Source organism: Lynx rufus, unplaced genomic scaffold (assembly GCF_022079265.1).
Source record: "Lynx rufus isolate CCGP_SWC_20201006 ecotype Redwood Valley unplaced genomic scaffold, mLynRuf1.p SCAF_5, whole genome shotgun sequence".
NCBI lineage: Eukaryota > Metazoa > Chordata > Mammalia > Carnivora > Felidae > Lynx > Lynx rufus.
The window spans coordinates 53,877,717-53,903,054 of NW_025814867.1; the positions used below are offsets into that span (position 1 = coordinate 53,877,717).

At 39.8% G+C, this 25,338-nt stretch overlaps 1 protein-coding gene across 1 annotated transcript in view; it reads right to left on the reverse strand.

Annotated features, from left to right (window-relative positions):
• Positions 1-3,473: 3,473 nt before the first annotated feature.
• The window catches only part of LOC124527162 (uncharacterized), a 44,573-nt gene continuing 22,708 nt past the window's right edge, over positions 3,474-25,338 (reverse strand). The window contains exons 13-17 of the mRNA XM_047100412.1: positions 22,691-22,829; positions 10,069-10,122; positions 9,510-9,590; positions 6,466-6,735; positions 3,474-4,932 (exon numbers count right to left, since the gene is read on the reverse strand). Of these exons, the coding sequence (XP_046956368.1) occupies positions 4,913-4,932; positions 6,466-6,735; positions 9,510-9,590; positions 10,069-10,122; positions 22,691-22,829 (564 nt within the window). The 3' untranslated portion in view covers positions 3,474-4,912. The remainder of the gene's footprint in view (positions 4,933-6,465; positions 6,736-9,509; positions 9,591-10,068; positions 10,123-22,690; positions 22,830-25,338) is intronic.

The window sequence follows — 25,338 nt, forward strand, 5'->3', positions numbered from 1 at the left end:
CGGTTCTAGCTAGCATAATGTGGCTTCCTAGTTTAAGACAAAATACGTTACAATATCGCCACAGACTGAATGTTTGTGTCCCCTTAAAAATCCTATGTTGAAGCCCTGCTCCCCAATGCAATGATATTTAGAGATGAGGCATTAGGAGGTGAATTAGGTCAGGAGCATGGAGCCCTGATGATGGGATTAGTGCCTTTGTAAGAAGAGACTGGAAGAGGAGTGCCTTGGTGGCTCAGTTGGTTAAGCATCTGACTCTTGCTTTTGGCAGAGGTAATGGTCTCATAGTTAGTGGGATCAAGCCTCGTGTGAGGCTCTGTGCTGACAGCAGGGAGCTTTCTTGGGAGTCTCTCCCTCTCCCTGCCCCTTCCCCCACTTGCATGCACATGTGCTCTCTCTCTCTCTCTCTCCCTCTCAAAATCAATCCATAAAAAAATTAATAAAAAATTTTAATTAAAGAAAAAAGAGACTGGGAGAGACCCTCTGACCCCCACATGAGGACACAGTGACGGGTGGCTGTGTACAAAGCAGGATGAGAGCCCTCACCAGATACCAAATCTGCCGGCATCCTGATCTCAAACTTCCCAGCCTCCAGAACTGTGAGAAATGAATGTCTGCTGTTGAAGCCACCCAGTCTGTGGTATTTTGGTGTAACAGTCTGAGCTGACCGAGAAATCTATTTTAAATAAAAAAAAAAAAAAAAAACCAACCACATTTTCAAAAATTGATTTGTATCCATTTTTTTGGTTGAAATGTATTTGGTGAGAACAAGTCAAAAACTCTAGTTGTATTTATGTTATCTTTCAATATGGTATTAAAAATACAAATGTGGAGAAGCATATGGTTGGTGCAGTCAGTAGAGCATGCAACTCTTGATCTCAGGGTCATAAGTTCAAGCCCCATTTTGGGCACAGAGCTTACTTAAATATATGAATGTGAATTAGGACATCAGTATAACATCAGAGCCAATATATTCATGTAACCTTTTTAAGAAGCAATATTAATGCTTTCTGGGTGCTAACTAAATGCCAGGTGTGTTTCTAAGTGTTTACCACAAAATGTATAAAATTCCCCCAATAATCCTACAAGGAGAAACTACTATCTGCCCCCCAACCCTTTTTTTTAAAAGTTTATTTACTTATTTTGAGAGAGGGAGTGCAAGTGGGGAAGGGGCAGAGAGAGAGAGAGAGAGAGAGAGGAAAAGAGAGAATCCCTAGCAGGCTTTGTGCTGCCTGCACAGACCCCAACTCAAGGCTCGAACTCACAAACCATGAGATCATGACCCAAGCTGAAGTCAGACACTTAACTGACTGAGACACCCAGGCATCCCTACCTTCCCCTTTTTATCTTTTTTATTTTTATTTTTTACATTTTTTTAACGTTTATTTATTTTTGAGACAAAGAGAGAGCATGAACGGGGGAGGGTCAGAGAGAGAGGGAGACACAGAATCTGAAACAGGCTCCAGGCTGTGAGCTGTCAGCACAGAGCCCAATGCGGGGCTCGAACTCACCACTGCGATATCATGACCTGAGCCGAAGTCAGACACTTAACCGACTGGGCCATCCAGGCGCCCCCTACCTTCCCCTTTTTATAGACGAGGAAACTAAGGTAAGAAACCATATAATCCCGCATGATGAGTAAGTGGCAGGCGTTGTGATTTAACACCAGGAGGCCTGGTTCCAGCCTGTGCAACCGTTGTACCCTTTGCCTTTGGTTATATTAAGGGCCCAGTGAGTCAAGGGACATCGTTGTCATAACCATACAAACATCACCAGGGTTATTTATGTATCTTCGCTTCCCCTCACTATACCATGCAAACCTCAAGTATGGAAAATGTCACGTTACTCATGTCTATATGTTCTCAGGCCCAGGCACTTAAAAGTGGTAGAAAGAGAGAGAATGGCCAATCTTCATGGGTTCCCATATGTTTCTCATTTCTTTTGCTAATCTAGGAATAAAGAGAAAGTCTTCTGTCTTTAAAAATCATAGCATTTCCAATTACCAAAAATTTTTTTTTCTCCTTTAATTATAAAATGCATATGTTTGCTTGGTTCAAGACAATCGTACATGCTTAGACTGGGGAAAAATCCAAAATTCATAAGCCTGTTGATTTATGCAATTCACGTATCTATGGTTTGGCATGATGTGGTCACTATCCATTAGAAGCCATATGCCAACACTTCACACTGGTGAACCAAAGAGTGGTCTACTTCCCCTTGCACGTGACTTCCACACAAACCCGTCAATGGTAGTTCCAAGAGGCCCAGGCAATCATCTCATCGGCTGGTTCTCACACTGCCCCTGACAGGAGTGGGCCACAGGTCCAGCCAGGCTCCTCAACACCCCCTCCAAATCCCTTGGTAAACCCCTCCTGGAGAAACTCCACTTCTGAATGCTTTATCGATGCAGGTTACAGATAAGATCTCACAAATGACCTCTATAGATCAGGGAAAGTTAAAAACTCACCAAACTAGTCCAAGTCCTGCCTGCAGTTAAGTTTTTATTAAGTAACAAAACCATCTCTTAGACTTCCCAACTTGCTTGAACATAAAACGGTCCTATAAATGCACAGAGCATACCCTAATCTAAAACTGAACGCAAGCTAGAGGTTCCAGCAGACAGCAGGAGTGGACGGCCACAGGATAAAGATGTCTGACTAACTCCAGGCTGTCTTGTCTAACCAGGAATCTACATCACCCTGGAAAAGACTGGATCTAAATCCTCCAGCAGGCTTCAGGGCAGAGCTGGAGGTCCCCAGGACCTGAGGAAAAACCTCAGAACCCCATGCTCAGAAATAAACCCCAGGGCCTCTGTGTTAATATCAGCAGCTTACAGAGCCCTTATTGTAAACACTCAAACCTCGGGATGTGGGCTGGAAAAGACACAATCCCGGCAGTAAATCCCTGGTCACCCAGTTGGGATCACACCCTCCAGCAAGCAGTATGCTGCTTTACCTCAAGAAGGACTTCCAGTAACAGGCAAAGGGCTGGGCCAACGGCCTCACCGAGGACACCTTATCAGCAAATATGATGTCCTCTTCAGGAAATGGAGTGAAAATGTGTTTCCACATGACAATGCAGGGGAGGAAAATTTGCCCCTAAAGCAATTCAATAACATTAAAAAATGAGCCTCAAATGTGCAGGAAAACCCCTTTAGAGAGATGCACATGTGAAGAACTAAGAGGAACCCACCTCGTTTTAAAATAAAAATGCACCTTCCAATAACAAGATGCGGAGGGATGTAGTCATACACTCAGTCATTCCTGGAGTGAGGACAGTTAAGGGCACGAGGGGATGAGCAGGTTCTTCCAAATTTCCGCCAACTCCTGGGTGAACCAGCCTGCCCTGCTTTACACTCAGCCCCCGTCCATGACGTGGAGAGCTGGGAACAAAACCCACTAATGCCCAAATGGCCAAGGTAACAGAAATCAAGAAATAAGATGCTTTAAAAAATAATTGATAAGTAAATAACAATACAAAGGACACATATTAGTACTGTACAAATGCAGATTTATTTTTCTTCCTTTCATTCATACTATGAAAAATTGTTAGGAAACCGGCTTACATACAAAGCACCTCTGGAATTATGTGTTTCTTCGGAAAACTTATAAAAAATAATGAACATTTAAAAATTCAAGTCCTTTAAGTATTTTACATTCCTGAATGTTAAAACTCCATGTGTTTCCTAGTGTATAGTACAATTTAAAAAAAAACTCATAAAGTGACACTGACTTGAATTCCACAGGATCCCTGACAATTAAAAATATGTTCATCCCTATAAAGTGAATTTGTTCTTCACAGGCAAAACAATAGTTAAAGTGTATTTCTCTGATTAATTCATTGAGATTTATTTTATTCTCCAGCTAATTCCTACAGAAGACCAATGGTAATTTATAGTTAGTTCAAATAAGTTAACAAAACATATCCGAAATGTTAATCGCCACGTGCATGATTCTAGGAGAGTGACAATATCTATACATACCCAAAAAACCATTTCACCAATTAACAAGAGCCAATGTGGCTCATTATTCCCTGGGGCAAGTCTTCTTCAAGAAGACATGACATTTTTCCCTTGGTCCTGCTCTGGCTATTTCTGAGTAGCATCTCTCCCCCCACCAGAAAGTAAACGATTCCAGGCTGAGAGTCAAGAAATGTAGTGCTTAGCCTTATGATTTTTGGAAGGTTAATGAAATTTGAAGGGACTCTCTGACCATCCATCCAGTTGAACTTCCCCACTGAGATGAGATCACCTCTGAGCGTGCACCTCAACATGGGATGGGGACTGGATTATATTCCTTTCTCATCACTCAAGGACAAGGTAACACGATTGGTTTAACGGTTTAACAGACCACTAGCCAGACAGGTTGGTAATGTGATCTATAGAAATCATCCCACATAAAAAGATACATTGTACCCAGGGGCATGTATGCCTGAGTGGGGGCTAAAAGAACAGGAAGGTATCTCTCATTATTAATGTCAGTATGAGAAAAGCTCAACTACATTGGCGCAAGTTTAAGCACACTACCACTGAGTTGCTAAAAAGGTTTCAAATACTTGATATGAATTTCATAGTTCACAGACTCCAAAAGGAAAATTACCACATTTCTCACCTGACTGAGTCCTTTTAAGCACCTTTGTTAAGGACAGATGTTGGGTGGGGAAGCAGGGCAGGATGGTGTGAGTAGGAGGTGCAAAAAATTTTTTTAAATCTAGAGGTTTTTTAAGTTTTCCAAATATTTTACATTTTCTCTACCCCTGAATAATGCGAGCTGCAGAATGGCCCCCAGTGAAAGGAGCTGCCTCCACAGACTGTGAAGTTCAAGATCTCATTAAGTCCATACCCAATTACCAGTTGAAGTTGGTCTTTACAGGTAAAAGTTCCTGAGGCTTTCTTTTTCAGTCCATCTTCCAAACTTCACCTTTCCTGTAAGAAACCTAACAAAAGAGAGAACACAAACAAATTCAGGGATTCACTGTTAGGGGAAGACAGAGGCATGCTTTTAGAGAAAAATCACCCATCCATTTCAAAAAGGAACTTCTCCAAGTGGCTGGGTTTTCCTGAGCTGAAGATAAGCCACTGTAATTTAAAGACTAGTTGCAAGATGCTAAAACATCCTGATAAAAATACAAAATTCCACCAATTTCTGGCCACAAACGGCACAAAATATTGGTAAATTTTGCTTTTTTTTTGCTTGTTTTTTTTTAACTCACAGAAGAATTTTGTTTTCCTATTTAATGAGGGAATTGGACTAATAAGCTAGCTTTCATGATTTTTTTCAAGGCTAAAAAAAAATTTCACAAACCCCTTTATGGTTCTAACATATCAACAAGTCAAGTGTCTAGTGAGATCAGGAGCAGACACAAACAGAAAACAAAATAACCCATTATATAGAGTTTGTGAGAGACATTTTTTTCAAGGTTGTTTTGATAGAAGAGGCTCTGATTATTTGGTTATCATAGCACAGAGGCCATTATTGTCAATAGGCAGAAGCGTCTATATGCAAATAAGCAGATTTCCACATGTAAGCCTTAGTAATTTACAAAATTTCAACATTTCCAGGAATATGAATGAAAAATTGGCACTAAAACTAGATATTCTATTTACTTGAGGCTTCTGCACCCAAAATCTACAGGGGAGATATGCCCACAAGATCTCAAAAGCATTCTGAGTGATCACAGAGTGATTTTACTTTTCATACAAACCTGTGGGGCATATACACATTTTTACATTCTTTTTGGAATAAAAAGTCCAACTAGAATTCCAAATAAAAACCTCTCTCTGACTTACTGAGGCTTTTGAGAAGTAACACTACATTTGTGAACTATGGTAAGAATGTATAATAAAGTTTACAGTTGGTTTCACTGATGTGCTAGATCAAACCATACACACAAAAAAAGACGAGCTTACACACAAAGGAAGGAACCTACAGTTTTCTGGATTGAGACTAGAAACTTGAGCCCTCCTCTGGGCTCCACTTTTGCCACTTGAGGTTCACTGGTGCCACCCAGTGGCCTCCCCCGGCACTGCTTCAGTGCCACGGGAGGCCTAGAAAGCTGAATGTCTCAAGTACCATAATGACATTTTTAACTACCCCTTAGAGAGCCTTACTACCTGCCTGGAGCTTTCCACGCATTATCTTTTCTCATTCTCACAATAAACTTAGGACACAGGGGTTTTTGCATCCATCTGCCAAAGCGGAACAGAGAGGCTTAAAGTTAGGTTGAGCATTTGCTCCGTCACAAAGCCAGCCAGCACTTGAGATGGGATCTCAACCGTTCCTCTGATCCCACACACAAACCACTCACCTTTACTTAGATTGTGGCAGCCCACGTGCTTACCCTACATTAACATAATTCTCTGAATCCAAGCTCACAAATAAGCAAGCAACACATTCTATCATAGAAACTGGCTCTTTGAAAGACAGAGCTTGATTCGAAGTAAAACGACTAAGAGAATTTCTTGCTCACCTTTCAGCACTTCTTGGACTTCAACGGAGATGCTTTTCAAGCAGTTGTATAAATTCTGGGCTGTGGCATTACTCTGCTCCTTTTCTTGCCACTTCTTCAGCACCCTAAAGTTATAGATCGTAACATCTTCTTTCTTCTCCTGGATATCTTCAATATCGCTCCTCTCCAACTCCAAGTTGGCAATGGCCATTTTCATCCACTCCTTCCCCAACTTCGCAGCAAGGATAATCAGCTGTGTGTCTGTTAGCAGGTTTCTGGTCTTCGCTCCGTCTAAAAGCAGACAAGGAAGTCTGCAGTTGCTCTCAACACATCATTTATAGCAATTTATAATGAAAATGCATTCTCCTTATATCTGTGATTTGTAACTTCAAAATATATTTAAGTGTCAAAAACTCTCTCCTTTCCAAACTATTATATGGACTAAAGGGAACTATTTCATATAATAACATTAAACCAGGGTACAACGTTCACAATGTTAATTCAGTAATTCAGGGAATGAAGCTGTTTTACAAAGCAGCACAGATTGGGTTGGAATAAAAAGATCGGACACCAAAAATAATTTATATGGCTCAAAAAGAAAAATACATAGTTTTGCCCTCGCCCAGCTCGTGCCTTTACCTGAATGTTAGTGCCACATATAAATGCTATCTTAGTGGTCACTAAAGACACAGCAAGACATCTGAATCCCAATTTCTATTACGCCATCTCCTGGCATTATGGAAAAAAGCACAACTTACAGAAAAGTCATGAGATGGTCTGTAATGTCTATTAATCTCTATGAAACAGAATCATAATCTTGGAGGGACATGTGTTTGCCAACGTAAACTACTGGCCCCATGAAAAATATTAGCCCTATCACTAATCTAGATTTGCTACTTTTATGTTTTGTAGTTAGTTGCACAATAGTGTTGCAAAGCTCACTGGTTGCCTAGATTCAGTCAAGGATCATAAAGGCATTACAAAATACTGGAGGCAAAATTAGAAGGGAGTGACAGGCAGAATACTTTCTGCCCCTTCTTCAGGATCACAGAACTCTACAGCCAACAATTTACTAATATGAATCTAATCTCTGTACTAACCCTTCCCCACTTCACAGATCCCTTCCAGATTGAAGAAAACGTCTAAACAATGGCCCGCGCTCTCTAGTGGTTTCTTGAGATGTGGTACCCTGCTCCCAGCTCTCAACAGCAGCAGCAATGAAAGCTGCACAGGCAGCCTATGAAAACTGCCAGTTGTCAGGACCATCATAAAACTTATTGCTTCCGATCCCGAACCTAAATTTTAACAAGACCACAAGGTGATTCTATTAAGACTGAGTACTGGCTATATTTAAAAAGCATCACACTGATGCACTGAGTCTAAAACTACCAGGACAGTGACTCAGTATCTCAAAGAATGTTGTGAAAATACCTTAACAGAAGTAAATCTTTATTAACTTATTTTTTTTATTTAAAAAAAAATTTTTAACGTTTATTTATTTTTGAGACAGAGACAGACAGAGCATGAATGGGGGAGGGTCAGAGAGAGAAGAAGAATCTGAAACAGGCTCCAGGTTCTGAGCTGTCAGCACAGAGCCTGATGCGGGGCTCAAACTCAGGGACCGTGAGATCATGACCTGAGCCGAAGTCGGACGCTTAACTGAATGAGCCACCCACGCGCCCCTTTATTAACTTATTTAGACACCACACTGTCAACTCCAAAAAGGTTGGAAATCCTTAATCTTTCTAGGTGGCATTTAATAATTTTATTTCTATTTCTAGCTGCTTGCTATCGGAGCTCATTTTAAATAGCCAAAAGTAACTGCATGTAACTAGAGAAACTTTTCCTATATATCAATTTAATATAAAAGTGTGGCCCCGTTATAAGATGAATACGGTCTGAGGATCTAATGTACCGCATGGTGACTACAGTTAATAATACTATGTTGTATATACTTGGAATTTGCTGAGAGTAGATCTTATGTACCATCACCACCAAAAAAAAAAAAAAAGTGAGGGGATGGATGTGTTACTTGACTTTATTGGTAAATATTTTACAATGTGTAAGTAGATCAAGTCATCACATTATATAAACAATTTTATTTTTCAATTATATCTCAATAAAACTAGAAAAAATTATATTCCAGTTATGTTTTAAAAGTAATTCTAGAACCTCATTTATTTTGCTGTTTACTTAGCAAAAACAATATGCGTTTCTGTAGTGATATACAGTAAAGGCATCCACATGTCGTCCTCACAGTCTCCTGCTCTAGAAAGTAGAGAGAATCTTACATCACTTTATAGAGGGCTTATCTGCTTTCAGAGATTCATATCTTACAATAATAGTAAAAGAAAAGGTATTCTGAAGAAACAGCTAATTTAGGGAGTTATATGAGGCCCTTGAAGCCTTGAGACCTTGAGTCTCATATAATTTGAGTCTGTTTTTAAACTTAGGTTTGTAAATTCTGCCTGGGCTTGAATTTTGAGCTACATACTCCATCTTCTGGTGCCTTGGAGTACTGTTGTTAGACATTTTCAGTATCTATTGTATTTTCACAATGATCAAGCCTTGGTCTATGCCATTTATTTGGAAGAAATTGAGACTCGCCTCCAATAATTGAGCTGGAGGCTCTTTTCCCCAGATGTAGCTAGTGACCATGACACCAATGAAGGCATACACGGACATTCACAATTTTATTCATTCAATCAGCATCCATGATCTTCTACATAGATGGCTCCATGGTCACTGCTACAGAAAATGTAAAGATGGACAGTTCATGGCCCCTATCCTTATAGACTGTAAGGGAGCTCCCCCTGGTGCCCCCTTCTATTTAGAGTGAGTGAAGGGGTGGAGTGGGGACTCAAGCTGGAAACAGGGTGGGGCAGACCCAGGAGGACCCTTATCCGGGCCTGAGGAGGAGTTGGGACACAGAGGGAAGATATCTGGGAGGGCAGGCTCAACTAATGTGGCTCCAGAAGACTGGCCCAACAGCACGGGCTTGGATAAATATTAACGGGGGGAAGCAGGGAAAATAATTTACAGCCACTGATGACATTTTTACAAACCTGAAGTATCAACCTGCTTCATTCTTTTGTCATAGACTTCCTCATCAGATAAGCTGCTATTCATTTTTCGCCGCCTGTTACCTTAAAAAAAAAATCAACAAATTTGCTTTCCTTATATTATTTTCTACCCACCCTTAATCTGGATTTTAAAAAAAAATCATCATCCAGGTACGAACAAATTGAGAATGAATTCAAAGTTTGTTCAGATGATTAAGAGAATTACAGAACACTTAGATCTTTTTATAAAAAATTTTTTTATAGTTTATTTTTGAGAGAGAGAAAGCAGGGGAGGGGCAGAGAGAGAGGGAGAGAAAGAGAGAATCCCAAGCAGGCTCCAAACCGTCAGTGAAGAACCCGATGTGGGGCTCGAACTCACGAACCAAACTGTGAGATCATGACCAGAGCCAAGATTAAGAGTCAGACACTTAACTGACTGAGCCCCCAGGTGCCCCAGCAGATAATGAAGCCACATTTGCACAGTAAAATAAAAATTCTAGTAGGTAGAAGGAATAAAGGAATAGATTAAAACTCGTTTAATGTCCAGTTAACTAGTACTTACCACTTGTGCTGCTTTTCGAAATGTTCTGATTCTGATCATGCTGAACCCAGTCACCTGTTAAAGTATAATACGCATCAACTGGAAATAGTACAAAATTTGACTTAAGTCAATTTTTTGAGATAAATAACAAGTACTCTTTTCAACAGGTCCTACAGGGCAAATGTTTCCTACCCTCCAGTCATCCACTGCAACTGTCCTGATTTTTGCCAAACCCATATGCCAGGTGAAATGTTACTTACTCAGTATTTCTTTACATCTCTAACCGCTGTAAACAGACCACTGGTATCACTTGTGGTATGGATAAGGAAGACATAAAGATAAATATTTCTTATTTTAAATGTATTTATATGTACTCCACCGAAAACAATCTCATATATTATCATTCTGCACTTTGGGAACACCATACATGGGGAGTTCCTTCTGAACATATCATTGTGACTTTATGCCACCTTCCCTGTTTGAAATGCAATCCCTGCTCCACGAAGAGTCTATGCCTCATGCAGGCCTTCTTTGGGTCCCTTTAGTGAAGATGCCTTAATAGTGACGAGCAATCTCAATTAACCATTAGTTTAGCCATTCCTCCCCCCCAAATACAGTGGAGACCAGAAACATCTTACAACAAGAGTATCTTATAAAGTTTTTTAAAAATGTTTATTTTTGACAGAGAGAGAGAGAGAGCACGAGTAGAGCAGGGGCAGAGAGAGAGACACACACACAGACTGTGAAGCAGGCTCCAGGCTCTGAGCTGTCAGCGCAGAGCCTGATGCAGGGCTTGAACCCACAAACCGTGAGATCATGACCTAAGCCAAGGTCAGATGCTCAACCAAGTCACCCAGACACCCCATAATGCAGAGCACTATTAAATATGTTTTTAAAAACCAACATGAGAGGTCTTATAAAGTGGTCTTTAAAACTACCAAGAGATCTATTCTTAGTCCAGAGAATATGGTATTCAGATTGCTACATGTTAAATACCTCTCTTACAGTGGCATTAGCGGTGACTAAAAAGTAACATTTTTCAGGTTCATTTATCTGAACAAATAACGAATACCAAGAAAAACAACACAATCCCCCCCGCCCACAGTCCCAGCTAAGACTATTTACAGGTAAATAGTTTTTGCTCAGATAAAAGGGCCTGTTTCAACTACTAACTTAAGAGTATAATATTGAGGAGGGAGTTAAGATGGCAAACAAGTAGGGGGACCAGGATTTTCCTCATCCCTCAAACACAGCTGTACGGAGGTCAGATCACTTGGAACACCCAGGAAATCAGTCTGCAGAGTAACAGAAGGATCTCCACAGCAGAGGGAGACAGTTTGGCAGGATCAAGGTCTACCTCAACAAACAAATCAAAGCACACGTGTTTGAAGGTTCAAACACTCCACCACCTCAAGCAAGGAGGAGCTCTGCAGAGGACTGACCAGCGAGACAGAGCAGCCAAATACGCAATAACAGAGTGTGCTCAACCCACTCCACAAACACTTCCTGAAGTGCCAGGACCTGGGCAGTGTTTGACGCCTTTTTAATATAGTAGTACTCACAAGTGCAGGACACATAACAAGCTTTAAAACACGCAAAAGACAGAAACTTAGCCAAAATGACAAAACGGAGGAATTCTCTCCAAAAGAAAGGTCAAGAAGAAATCACAGAGGATTGCTCAAAACAGATATAAACAATATGCCTGAACAAGAATTTAGAATAACAGTCATAAGACTAATAGCTTGGCTTAAAAAAAGCATAGAGGACACCAGGGAAACTCTTGCTGCAGAGATCAAAGACTAACTAGTTAGGATGAATTTAAAAATGCTGTACCTGAGATGCAAAATAAACTAGATACAGTGACAGTGAGGACGGAAGAAGCAGAGGAGAGAATATGTGAAATAAAAGATAAAATCATGGAAAATGATGAAGCTGAAAAAAGAGGGAGAGAAAATTACTAGATCACGAAGGGAGAATTAGAGAACTAAGTGATTCCATAAAACAAAACAATATCCGGACCACAGGAGTCCCAGAAGAAGAAGAGTGAGAGAAAGGGGCAAAAGGTTTATTTGAACAAATTAAAGCTGAGAATTTCCCTAATCTGGGGAAGGAAACAGGCATCTACGTCCAAGAGGCAGAGCGAACTCCCTTCAACGTCAACAAAAACAGGTCAACACCATGACATATCATAGTGAAACTGGAAAAATACAAAGACAGAGAATTCTGAAAGCAGCTAGGGACAAAAAAGGGTAGACATATAACAGTAGTAGCAGACCTGTCCACTGAAACTTGGCAGGCCAGAAGGGAGTGACAGGAAATATTCAATGTGCTGAATAGGAAAAATATGCAGGCAAGAATCCTTTATCCAGTAAGGCTGTCATTCAGAATAGAAGGGGAGATAAAGACTTTCCCAGACAAACAAAAACTAAAGGAGTTCACAACTGCTAAACCAGCCCTGCAAGAGATCCTAAGGACTCTGTGAGTGGGAAGCAGCAGCAGAGATTACAAAGGACCAGGGAACATCACAACAAACATGAAATCCACGGATAACACAATGGCGCTAAATTCGTATCTTTCAATAATCACTCTGAATGTAAATGGACTAAATGCCCCTATCAAAAGACAAATGGTATCATAATGGATAAAAATAAAAATAAATAAATAAATAAAAAACAAACACCAAGATCCATCTATATGCTGCCTAAAAGAGATACCTGCAGATTGAAAGTGAGGGGATGGAGAACAATCTATCATGCTAGCGGACATCAAAAGAAAGCTGGAGTATCCATACTTATATTAGACAAACTAGATTTTAAAACAAAGATTGTAACAAGAAATAAAGGGCACTATATCATAACTAAGGGGTCTATCCATCAAGAAGAACTAACAGTTGTAAATATTTATGTCCCCAATGTGAAAGCACCCAAATATATAAATCAATTAATCACAAACATAAACAAACTCATTGATAACAATACCATGATCGTAGGAGACTTCAACACTCCACTTATAGCAAAGGACAGATCATCTAAACAGAAAATCAACAAGCAAACAACAGCTCTGAATGACACACTGGATGAGAGGGACTTAACATAGATATTCAGAACATTTCATCCGAAAGCAGCAGAATACACATTCTTCTTGAGTGTACATGGAACATTCTCCAAAACAGATCACATACTGGGTCACAAAACAGCCCTCAACAGGTACAAAAAGGTTGATTTCACACCATGCATATTTTCAGATCACAATGCTATGAAACTTAAAATCAACCACAAGAAAAAATTTGGAAAGCCCCCAAATACATGGAGGTTAAAGAACATCCTACTAAAGAATGAATGGTTAACCAGGAAATTAAAGAATAAATTTAAAAAATACATGGAAGCAAGTAAAAATGAAAACATGACAGTCCAAGCCCTTTGGGATGACTCAAAGGCAGTCCTAAGAAGAAAATACATTTCAACTCAGGCCTATTTCAAGAAGCAAGAAAGGTCCCAAATACACAACCTAGCCTTACACCTAAAGAAGCTAGAAAAGAAGCACCAAATAAAGTCCAAAGCCAACAGAAGGGAAATAATAAAGATTAGAAAAGAAACAATAAAGAATCCAAAAACAAAACCCAATAGAACAGATCAATGAAACTAAGAGCTGGATTTCTGAAAGAATAAACAAAATTGATAAACTCCCAGCCAGACTCCTCACAAAGAAAAGAGGACCTAAACAGATAAAATCATGAATGAAAGAGATCACAACTAACACCACAGAAATACAATTGTAAGAGAATAATATGAAAAATTATATGCCAACAAACTGGACAACCTGGAAGAAATGGACAAATTCCTAGACACTCACTCACTACCAAAATTCAAACGGGAATAAATAGAAACTTTGAACACACCCATAACCAGCAAAGAAATTGAATCGGGAGGTGCCTGGGTGGTTTAGTCGGTTAAGCGTCTGACTTTGGCTCAGGTCATGATCTCACAGTTGGTGGATTCAAGCCCCACGTTGGGCTCTGTGCTGACAGCTCAGAGCCTGGAGCCTGCTTCAGATTCTGTGTCTCCCACCCTCTCTGCCCCTCCCCTGCTCATGCTCTCTCTCTCTCAAAAATAAATAAACATTAAAAAAATTTTAAAAGAAGAAAAAAAAGAAATTGAAACAGTTATCAGAAATCTCCCAACAAATAAGACTCCTAGGCCATATGGCTTCCAGGTGAATTCTATCAGACATTTAAAGCAGAGTTAATACATACTCTTTCAAACTGCTCCAAAAAGTCAAATGGACGGAAAGCTTCCAAACTCATCCTATGAACCCAGCATTACCTTGATTCCAAAACAGACAAAGACCCCACTGAAAAGGAGAATTACAGATCAATATGCCTGATGAAGCTGGATGCAAAAATTCTCAACGAGGGGCACCTGGGTAGCTCAGTTGGTTAAGCATCTGACTCTTGATTTTGGCTTAGGTCATGATCTCAAGATTCGTGAATTCGAGCCCCTCATCAGGCTCTGCACTGACATGTGGAGCCTGCTTGGGATTCTCTCTCTCTCCCTCCCTCTCTGTTCCTCCTCAACTTGTGCTCTCTCTCCCTCTCTCAAAACAAATAAATAAAAAATTAATAAAACAAATTCTCAACAAGATACTAGCAAATTGAATTCAACAGTACATTAAAAGAATTATTCATGGGGCACCTGGGTGGCTCAGTTGGTTGAGCGGCTGATTTCAGCTCAGGTCATGAACTCACAATCTGTAAGTTCACGGCCTACATGGGGCTTGCTGCTGTCAGCAGAGTCTACTTAGATCCTCTGTCCCTCTCTCTCTGTGCCCCTCCCCTGCTCATTCTCTCTCTCTCTCTCTCTCAAAAAAGAAATAAAAACATTAAAAAAATTAATTGAAAAGAATTATTCACCGTGATCAAGTGAAATTCATTCCTGGACTGCAGGGCTGGTTCAATATACAAAAATCAATCGATGTGATATAAGACATTAATAGAAGAAAGGATAAGAACCATATGATCCTGTCAATATATGGAGAAAAGGCATTTGACAAAATACAGCAAATCGTTTCTTGATAAAAACCCTCAAGAGTATCAGGATAGAAGGAATATACCTTAACATCATAAGAGCCATATATGAAAGGCCCACAGCTAATATCATCTTCAATGGGGAAAAACTGAGAACTTGCCCCCTAAGATCAGGAACGCTAGAGGGATGTCCACTCTCACCACTGTTGCTCAACATAGTGTTGGAAGTCCTCAGCAATCAGACAACACAAAGAAATAAAAGGCATCCAAAGTGTCAAAGAAAAAGTCAAAACTTTCACTCTTCACAGATGATTTGATACTCTACATGGAAAACATGAAGACTCCACCAAAAAACTGCTAGAGCTGATACATAAATTCGGCAAAGTGCCAGGATATAAAATCAATGTACAGAAGTCAGTTATTTCTATACACCAATAATGCAGCAACAGAAAGAGATATCAAGGAATCAATGCCATTTACAATTGCACCAAAAATGACAAGTTACCTAGGAATAAACCTAACCAAAGAGATAAAAGATCTGTATGCTGAAAACTATAGAAAGCTTATAAAAGAAATTGAAGGAGACGCAAAGAAATGGAGAAACATTCCATGCTCATGGATTGGAAGAACAAATGTTAAAATGTCGATACTACCCAAAGCAATCTACACATTCAATGCAATCCCTATCAAAATAACACCAGCATTCTTCACAGAGATAGAACAAACAATCCTAAAATTTTTATGGAAACACAAAAGACCCCAAATAGCCAAAGCAATGTTGAAAAAAGAAAACCAAAGCTGGAAGCATCACAATCCGAACTTTAACCTGTATTACAAAGCTGTAATCATCAAGATAGTGTGGCACTGGCACAAAAACAGACACGTAGAACAATGGAATAGAATAGAGAGCCCAGGAATGGACCCACAAATATATGGGCAACTAATCTTTGACAAAGCAGGAAAGACTATCCAATGGAATAAAGACAATCTCTTTAGCAAATGGTGCTGGGAGAACTGGACAACAACATGCAGAAAAATGAAACTGGACCACTTTCTTACAACATACACAAAAATAAATTCAAAATGGATGAAACACCTAAACGTAAGACAAGAATGAATCAAAATCCCACAGGAGAAAACAGGCAGCAGCCTCTCTGACCTCAGCCACAGCAACTTCTTACTTGATATGTCTCTGGAGACAAGGGAGATAAAAACAAAAATGAACTACTGGAGGGGGGCAGGGTGCCTGGGTAGCTCAGTCAGTTAAGCGTCTGACTCTTGGTTTTGGCTCAGGTCATGATCTCACAGTTTCATGAGTTCAAGCCCCACATCAGGCTCTGTACTGGCAACGTATAGCCTGCTTGGGATTCTCTCTCTCCCTCCCTGCTCCCCCCCATTCAACGCTGTCTCTGTCTCTCTAGAAATAAATAAACTTAAAAAAAATGAACTATTGGGACCCCATTAAGATAAAAAGCTTTACACAGCAAAGGAAACACTCAACAAAACTAAAAGACAACGGAAAGAATGGGAGAAGATATTTGCAAATGACATATCAGATAAACAGTTATTATCTAAAATCTATAAATAACTTACCAAACTCAACACCCAAAAAAGAAATAATCCAGTGAAGAAATGGGAAAAGACATGAACAGACATTTTTTCAAAGGCAACATCCAGATGGCTAACATAAACATGAAAAATGCTCAACATCACTCATCATCAGGGAAATATAAATCAAACCACAATGAGATACCACCTCACATCTGTCAGAATGGCTAAAATTAACAACTCAGGAAACAACAGATGTTGGTGAGGATGCAGAGAAAGGGGAACCCTTTTGCACTGTTGAATGCAAATTGGTGTGGCCACTCTGGAAAACAATATGGAGGTTCCTCAAAAAATTAAAAATAGACCCTAAGTAAGTACAAAAAGATGGAGATCATACCGTGCATATTTTCAGACCACAACACTATGAAACTCAAAATCAACCACAAGAAAAAATTTGGAAAGGTAACAAATACTTGGAGACTAAAGAACATCCTACTAAAGAATGAATAGGCTAACCAAGCAATTCAAGAGGAAACTAAAAAGTATATGGAAGTCAATGAAAATGATAACACCACAACCCAAAACCTCTGACACGCAGCAAAGGCAGTCATAAGAGGAAAGTATATAGCAATCCAAGACTTCCTAAAGAAGGAAGAAAGATGTCAGATATACAACCTAACCTTACACCTTAAGGAGCTGGAAAAAGAACAGCAAATAAAACCAAAGCCAGCAGAAGACAGGAAATAATAAAGATTAGAGCAGAAATCAATGCTATCAAAACCAAAAAAAAACAGTAGAACAGATCAATGAAACCAGAAGCTGGCTCTTTGAAAGAATGAACAAAATTGATAAAACACTAGCCAGTTTGATCAAGAAGAAAAAGGAAAGGACCCAAATAAATAAAATCAGGAATGAAAGAGGAGAGATCACAACCAACACAACAGAAACAAAAATAATAGGAAATTATTATGAGCAATTATATGCCAATAAAATGGGTAATCTGGAAGAAATGGACAACTTCCTAGAAACATATACACTACCAAAACTGAAACAGGAAGAAATAGAAAATTTGAACAGACCCATAACCAGTAAGGAAATCGAATTAGTAATAAAAAATCTGCCAAAAAACAAGAGTCCAGGACCAGATGGCTTTCCAGGGGAATTCTACCAAACATTTAAGGAAGAGTTCACACCTATTCTCTTGAAACTGTTCCAAAAAATAGAAATGGAAGGAAAACTTACAAACTCTTTGTATGAAGCCAGCATTACCTTGATTCCAAAACCAGAGAGAGACCCCACTAAAAAGGAGAACTATAGACCAATTTCCCTGATGAACATGGATGCAAAAATCCTCAACAAGATATTAGCCAACCAGATCCAACAATATATTTAAAAAACTATTCACCACGACCAAGTGGGATTTATACCTGGGATGCAGGGCTGGTTCAATGTCCACAAAACAATTAACGTGATTCATCACATTAATAAAACAAAGGACAAGAACCATATGATCCGCTCAATAGATGCAGAGAAAGCATTTGACAAAATACAGCATCCTTTCTTGAAAAAAACCCTCAAGAAAGTAGGGATAGAAGGATCACACCTCGAGATCATAAAAGCCATATTGAACGACCCAATGCTAATATCATCCTCAATGGGGAAAAACTGAGAGCTTTCCCCCTAAGGTCTGGAAAAAGACAGGGATGTCCACTCTCGCCACTGTTATTCAACATAGTATCGGAAGTCTTAGCCTCTGCAATCACACAACACAAAGAAATAAAAGACATCCAAATTGGCCAGGAGGAGGTCAAACTTTTACTCTTCGCAGATGACATGATACTCTGTATGGAAAACCCAAAAGATTCACCAAAAAACTTCTAGAATTGATTCATGATTCAGCAAAGTTGCAGGATATAAAATCAATGCACAGAAATTGGTTGCATTCCTATACACCAACAATGAAGCAACAGAAAGAGAAATCAAGGAATCAATCCCATTTACAGTTGCACAAAAAAACACAAAATACCTAGGAATAAACCTAACCAAAGAGGTAAAAAATCTATACACTGAAAACTATAGAAAGCTTATGAAAGAAATTGAAGAAGACACAAAAAGATAGAAAAAGATTCCATGCTCCTGGATAGGAAGAACAAATATTGTTTAAATGTCGATACTACCGAAAGCAATCTACATATCCAATGCAATCCCTATCAAAGTAATACCAGCATTCTTCACAGAGCTAAAAAAAATAATCCTAAAATTTGTATGGAACCAGGAAAGACCCCAATAGCCAAAACAATCTTGAAAAAGAAAACCAAAGCAGGAGGCATCACAATCCTGGACTTCAAGCTATACTACAAAGCTGTAATGATCAAGACAGTATGGTACTGGCACAAAAACAGACACTCAGATCAATGGAACAGAATAGAGAACCCAGAAATGGACCCACAAACATATGGCCAACTAATCTTTGACAAAGCAGGAAAGAATATCCAATGGAATAAAGACAGTCTCTTCAGCAAGTGGGGCTGGGAAAACTGGACAGCAACATGCAGAAAAATGAACCTGGACCACTTTCTTACACCATACACAAAAATAAACTCAAAATGGATGAAAGACTTAAATGTAAGACAGGAAGCCATCAAAATCCTGAGGAGAAAGCAGGGAAAAACCTCTTTGATCTTGGCCACAGCAACTTCTTACTCAACACGTCTCCAGAGGCAAGGGAAACAAAAGCAAAAATGAACTACTGGGACCTCATCAAAATAAAAAGCTTCTGCACAGCTAAGGAAACAATAAGCAAAACTAAAAGGCAACCTACAGAATGGGAGAAGATATTTGCAAATGATCTATCAGATAAAGGGTTAGTATCCAAAATCTATAAAGAAATTATCAAACTCAACACCCAAAAAACAAATAATCCAGTGAAGAAATGGGCAAAAGACATGAATAGACACTTCTCCAAGGAAGACATCCAGATTTTCAACCGACACATGAAAAAATGCTCCACGTCACTCATCATCAGGGAAATACAAATCAAAGCCACAATGAGATACCACCTTACACCTGTCAGAATGGTTAACATTAACAACTCAGGCAACAACAGATGTTGGCGAGGATGCGGAGAAAGAGGGTCTCTTTTGCATTGTTGGTGGCAATGCAAGCTGGTGCAGCCACTCTGAAAAAAAGTATGGAGGTTTCTCAAAAAACTAAAAATAGAACTACCCTACGACCCAGCAATTGCACTACTAGGCATTTATCCACGGGATACAGGTGTGCTATTTCGAAGGGACACATGTACCCCAATGTTTATAGCAGCACTATCAACAATAGCCAAAGTATAGAAAGAGCCCAAATGCCCATCGATGGATGAATGGATAAAGAAGATGTGGTATATATATACAATGGAGTATTACTCGGCAATCAAAAAGAATGAAATCTTGACATTTGCAGCTATGTGGATGGAAATGGAGGGTGTTATACTAAGTGAAATTAGTCAGTCAGAGAAAGACAAAAATCATATGACTTCACTCATATGAGGACTTTAAGAGACAAAACAGATGAACCTAAGGGAAGGGAAACAAAAATAATATAAAAACAGGGAGGGGGACAAAACAGAAGAGACTCATAAATCTGGAGAACAAACTGAGGGTTGCTGGAGGGTTGTGGGAGGGGGGATAGGCTAAATGGGTAAGGGGCATTAAGGAATCTACTCCTGAAATCATTGTTGCACTATATGCTAACTAATTTGGATGTAAATTTTAAAAAATAAAATTAAAAAAAAAAGCAAAAAAAAAAAATTAAAAATAGAACTACCCTACAACCCAGCAATTGCACTACTAGGAATTGATCCAAAGGATACAAAAATGCTCATTCGAACGGGGCACATGCACCCCAATGTTTATAGCAGCACTATCAATAATAGCCAAATTATGAAAGAACCTAAATGTCCATCAACTGATAAACGAATTAAGAAGATGTGGTGTTTATATACAATGGAATACTACTTGGCAACGAAAAAGAATGAAATCTTGCAATTTGCAATGATATGGATGGAACTAGAAGGTATTATGCTAAGTGAAATAAGTCAGAGTAAGACAGATATCATATGATTTCATATGTGGAATTTAAGAAACACAACAGATGAACATAGGGGAAGGGAAGGAAAAATAAGATAAAAACAGAGAAGGAGGCAAACCATAGAGACTCTTAAGTATAGAGAACAAACTGAGGGTTGCTGGAGGGGGGAGAGGGTGGAAGGATGGGTTAAATGGGTGACAGGCATTAAGGAGGGCACTTTTCAGGATAAGCACTGGGTGTCACTATGTAAGAGATGAATCACTGGATTCTATTCCTAAAGCTAAGACTACACTGTATGGTAACTAACTTGAATATAAATAAAAAAAGAAACAAACAAACAAAGAGTATAATATTGAGAGTAAGAATCAATCCCATCTACCAAAAAAGGTTCACGCTTAAACTAGGACTGAGAATTCCAAAATGCTTAAATCAGGTTTCATTTCTAGAGTATAAAACATGACAAGAAATACAGACTCTAACAGACAGAAATCTGTATTTTGGAAAGACATGAATATATGACCCACACACAGCACTCATTCTGTTACCATTAGCAGTTACCAAATTCCTTTGTCTACACATAACCCAGTGGATACAAAAGAAAGTAGCTGAAAATTGATTCAAATGTTGTTCAGATGATAAAGAGATTTATAGAATACTTAACAGATCCTCATTGTTATTACATTTGTACAACAAAATTAAAATTCTGGAGAATGAAATTAATAGGAGAGTGGGTTAAAATCCAGCTAGTGGCACTTACCAACTTGTGCTGCTTTTTTGAAATGACACTGTATTACATATACCAGGACAGAATTAAGGTATCATAATCCAAAATGCAAATGATGCAAAAATAATTTCTACTACAAACACATGGCGGTGGCAGGAGGGACCTCAGTGCCATTTGCAGATGAGGATACAGCCACAAGGGGGTTGGGAGACTTGCCCACACTCCCACGTACAGCTGGTCAATTCCAGGGCTGGAACTAGAACCCATAGGACCTCACTCCCAACCCACTGTTTTGCCTCCCTTCTGGGTCCAAAATGTGCTCACTATACACATTTCTGCTGTTTTAATAACTCCCTTCAATAGAATTGGAGTTAAAGCTCAGACCTGCCTGAGGAGGAGGCCAGGGGCAGATCTGGGGTATCCCCCTGAGTCTCCCCTCTCCCAGAGGCGGTCCTCATCAGCAGCAGTCCTCTTCAACTCCTCCCAGAGCAGGAGAGCATGTTGAAAAGGTGGTTGTCAGAGGACTTCCCAGCACCAAAATATCAGAACAGGGAAATGCATTCCCACAGCACAGCTGTGATCACACCCAGCAGGAGCCGCCACCTCGTGAGGCAAACGAGACAGGCGGTCGGACAAAATATCGATGTACCTCCAGGTCACGAGAGAGACTTTGTCAGGGTACCCCTAATTCACATTAAAATATCTGAGACCCATGGGGCGCCGGGGGTGCTCAGTTGGTTAAGCATCTGACTTCAGCTCAGGTCATGATCCCGTGGTTCATGAGTTTGAGCCTCGCTTCGGACTCCATGCTGACAGTTCAGAGCCTGGGGCCTGCTTCAGATTCTGTGTCTCCCTCACTCTCTGCCCCTCCCCACCTCTTTCTCTCTCTCTCTCAAAAATAAATAAACATTAAAAAAATATATATATATATATCTGAGACTCAAAATATATATATATATATATATATATATATATATATATATATATATATATATCTGAGACTCAAACCTCAGAATGGTAAGGGGGAAAAAAACAACACTCTATTGGCTACGCCTACCCACTGCCTGAAGTTTCCACATACTCACTGAACTATACCCACTGACCGAGGGGTCTGGACATTGGTGCCTGAGAATCAGAGCCTAGCTGGGGTTTTTGTGTCTCTTAATCACATTTTTAAATGTTATGGTAATGAAACAATTACTCTATTTGTCTTCCCACCCCAACCAACCCACAAACCAGAGTTTTCATTCAAGACACAAAACACTTACATTCTCTCAGCTTTGCTTTCCATACAATTTCCTCAGAATCCATTTCAACCAAAAGTAATTTAAACTCCACTGGTTGCTCCAAATACACTTCAATGTAACTTTTCAATTTTAAAAGTGAACCGTCAACAAATTCGATTTCCTTAAAAAAAGGGGGGGGATTTTTAAAAATAAAAGTTGCATTAGTTGACAATAACAAATGTCAAATAAGGAATACTAGAAGGGTTAGTGCTGACCTGAATGCTTACTGAAACTCTGATGCTCAAAATGCCACTCCTTAATCACAGACCCTCTTATTCTCTTGCTTCTAGACCCTCATTACTCCAACCTGCTTTTCTACTTCATTGAGGCTTCCAGTATGTTGGCCCTATTTTTTTTAAGATGTAACTGTTCAGCCCTTTCTTGGTTTCAGTGTTTCACGTTCCCAAACTAATCACCCTTTTGTAGGTGCTTTTAAACTTCCTCACCATCTTTTGCTTCGATCATTCCACAGCCTGGAATTGATTTAAAACATTGACAGAACTACACTGAGTGTTTCAGCCACACTCTGTCACTGAATACCACCTTTCCCCCAACAAACCCTTTCTTTGCTATTTTATGGATAAAGAATCTCAGAGAAGCTAATAAACTTGCCTAAATCCACATCTAGGAAATGGTGGAAGTGAATTTGAATCCACACCTTCTGACTCCTCATTTTTTTTTTTAAGTTTATTTATTTATTTTGAAAGAGAGAGAGAGAGAGCACGTGCGCATGCTCTCACGAGTGGGGGAGGGGCTGAGAAGGAGAGAGAAAATTCCAAGCAGGTTCTGTGCCATCAGCACAGAGCCCAATGAGAGGCTCAAACTCACAAACTATGAGATCGTGACCTGAGCCAAAATCCAAGAGTCAGATGCTTAACCAACTGAGCCACCCAGGTGCCCCACCTTCTGACTCCTCTTAACTACTACAGAGACTGATTCCTGTCCTGGACCTCCTCTGCTCCTCTGCAGACTGACTCACAAGCCTAGAGGGAGAAGTCTACTTAAAAAAAAAAAAAAAAAAAAAAAATCACTGGAATGTACTAGGCACCACCTTTAAAAACCAGGGATCTTAACCTGCCCCTCTCCCTTCCCATTACAAATCACTAGCATTATCCTCACAACCTTTAATAGGTCACCAAGGCCTACAAAGTGAAGATCTCTCTCTCTCTCTCTCTCTCTCTCTCTCTCTCTCTCTCTCTCGTGGCCCCACTTTTCCCAAAGCCCTTTGCATTCCCATTTCCTGGAACTATTCTGGTGCCCTGAGCCCAGCTGCACATCCCATCACCTCACTTAGGCACTTATGGTTTCCTCTTCCGGGAGAGCTGTCTCCCCGGTGAATCTCTCTCCCTTCAAACCCAGAATAAATGTCACCACATGGGAACCCTTCCTGAAATTCACCACACCCATCTCTATGGTAATACCACATGACATGTTAAAATTATTTCTTTACATGAATATAATCTGTCTCTTTCTATACTGGCATCTTTTGAAGGAAAAGATCATGACACTCTTAGCTCTTATCCCAGACTGACTTTTAATAGGCAATTTTGATAAATGACAGTTAAACACATCATTAATGGTATAAAATCAGCAAGAATACCTTAGATTTACAGAGAACTCTCAGAGAACTCTCAGAGAACTCCAAAACCATTACCTTTCTATGATCCTTTGGGCAATACTAGGAGATTATCCCCCATTTTATAGCCCAGAAATTTGGTTGAGAGAGAGCACACAACTGGTGGCAGAATTAGACTATTTAAAGCCCTCCCACCATCATCTTGTGTAAACGAGAGCTCTGGGGACCATCTCAGTCCTTTCCTAGACAGATTTACCCACTGAATGTGTACTATTCCCTCTCCTAGTAGCTCTTAATCCTGGCAGCACATTATAGTCACCCTGGGAGCTTTAACAAGCCCGATGCCGAAGCCACTCCCAAACCAATTATGTCAGTATCTCTGGAGATGGAACCCAGGCCACAGACTTTTTTAAAGCTCCCCTGGGAATTCCATTTTGCAGCAAAGGCCAGGAATCACACTGTTCTAAGCAAGCCCTTCACATTTAATTCCACCTCTCAGGCAAGACCGCAGTTGGCTTCTTGTGATCATCTTGAGGTAGCATCTGCCAGGGCTTGATCAGCTTGCAAGGGCTGAGAATCTCTCAGATCCCAGTGGAAAGACTGTGGAATTAGGACCCAAGGGCAGACGGGGCTCAGGGCCAGGCTCTCCCACCGCCTGGCCGTGGGACTCAGTGGCTCACTGGCCCACTTTGCACATTAGTTTCTTCAGCCATGCTACTGTAAGGCTCAAAACACACCAGGTGGAAAGAGACCCTTTGAAACTGGAAAGGAAGGTCATAGAAGGCCATCTGATCAACCTGACTACTTCTCCAGGGCACCAGGCCCCTGATAATATAATAAAATAATGCAACATGGGCCACTGCGATCAGCTCTCTCTTGCTTCGTATTTTAATGTAATGGAATCAAAACGTTGTTTTCAACTTTTCATAAACTATAAAACAAACATAAAAAGGTGTACAAAAAGAATTTCCACACAGATGTCTAGTTAGATAAGGTACGGCACACAATCAGAGCACATAATGAAAATAAGTTTTAAAAATAACTTAGTCATTTA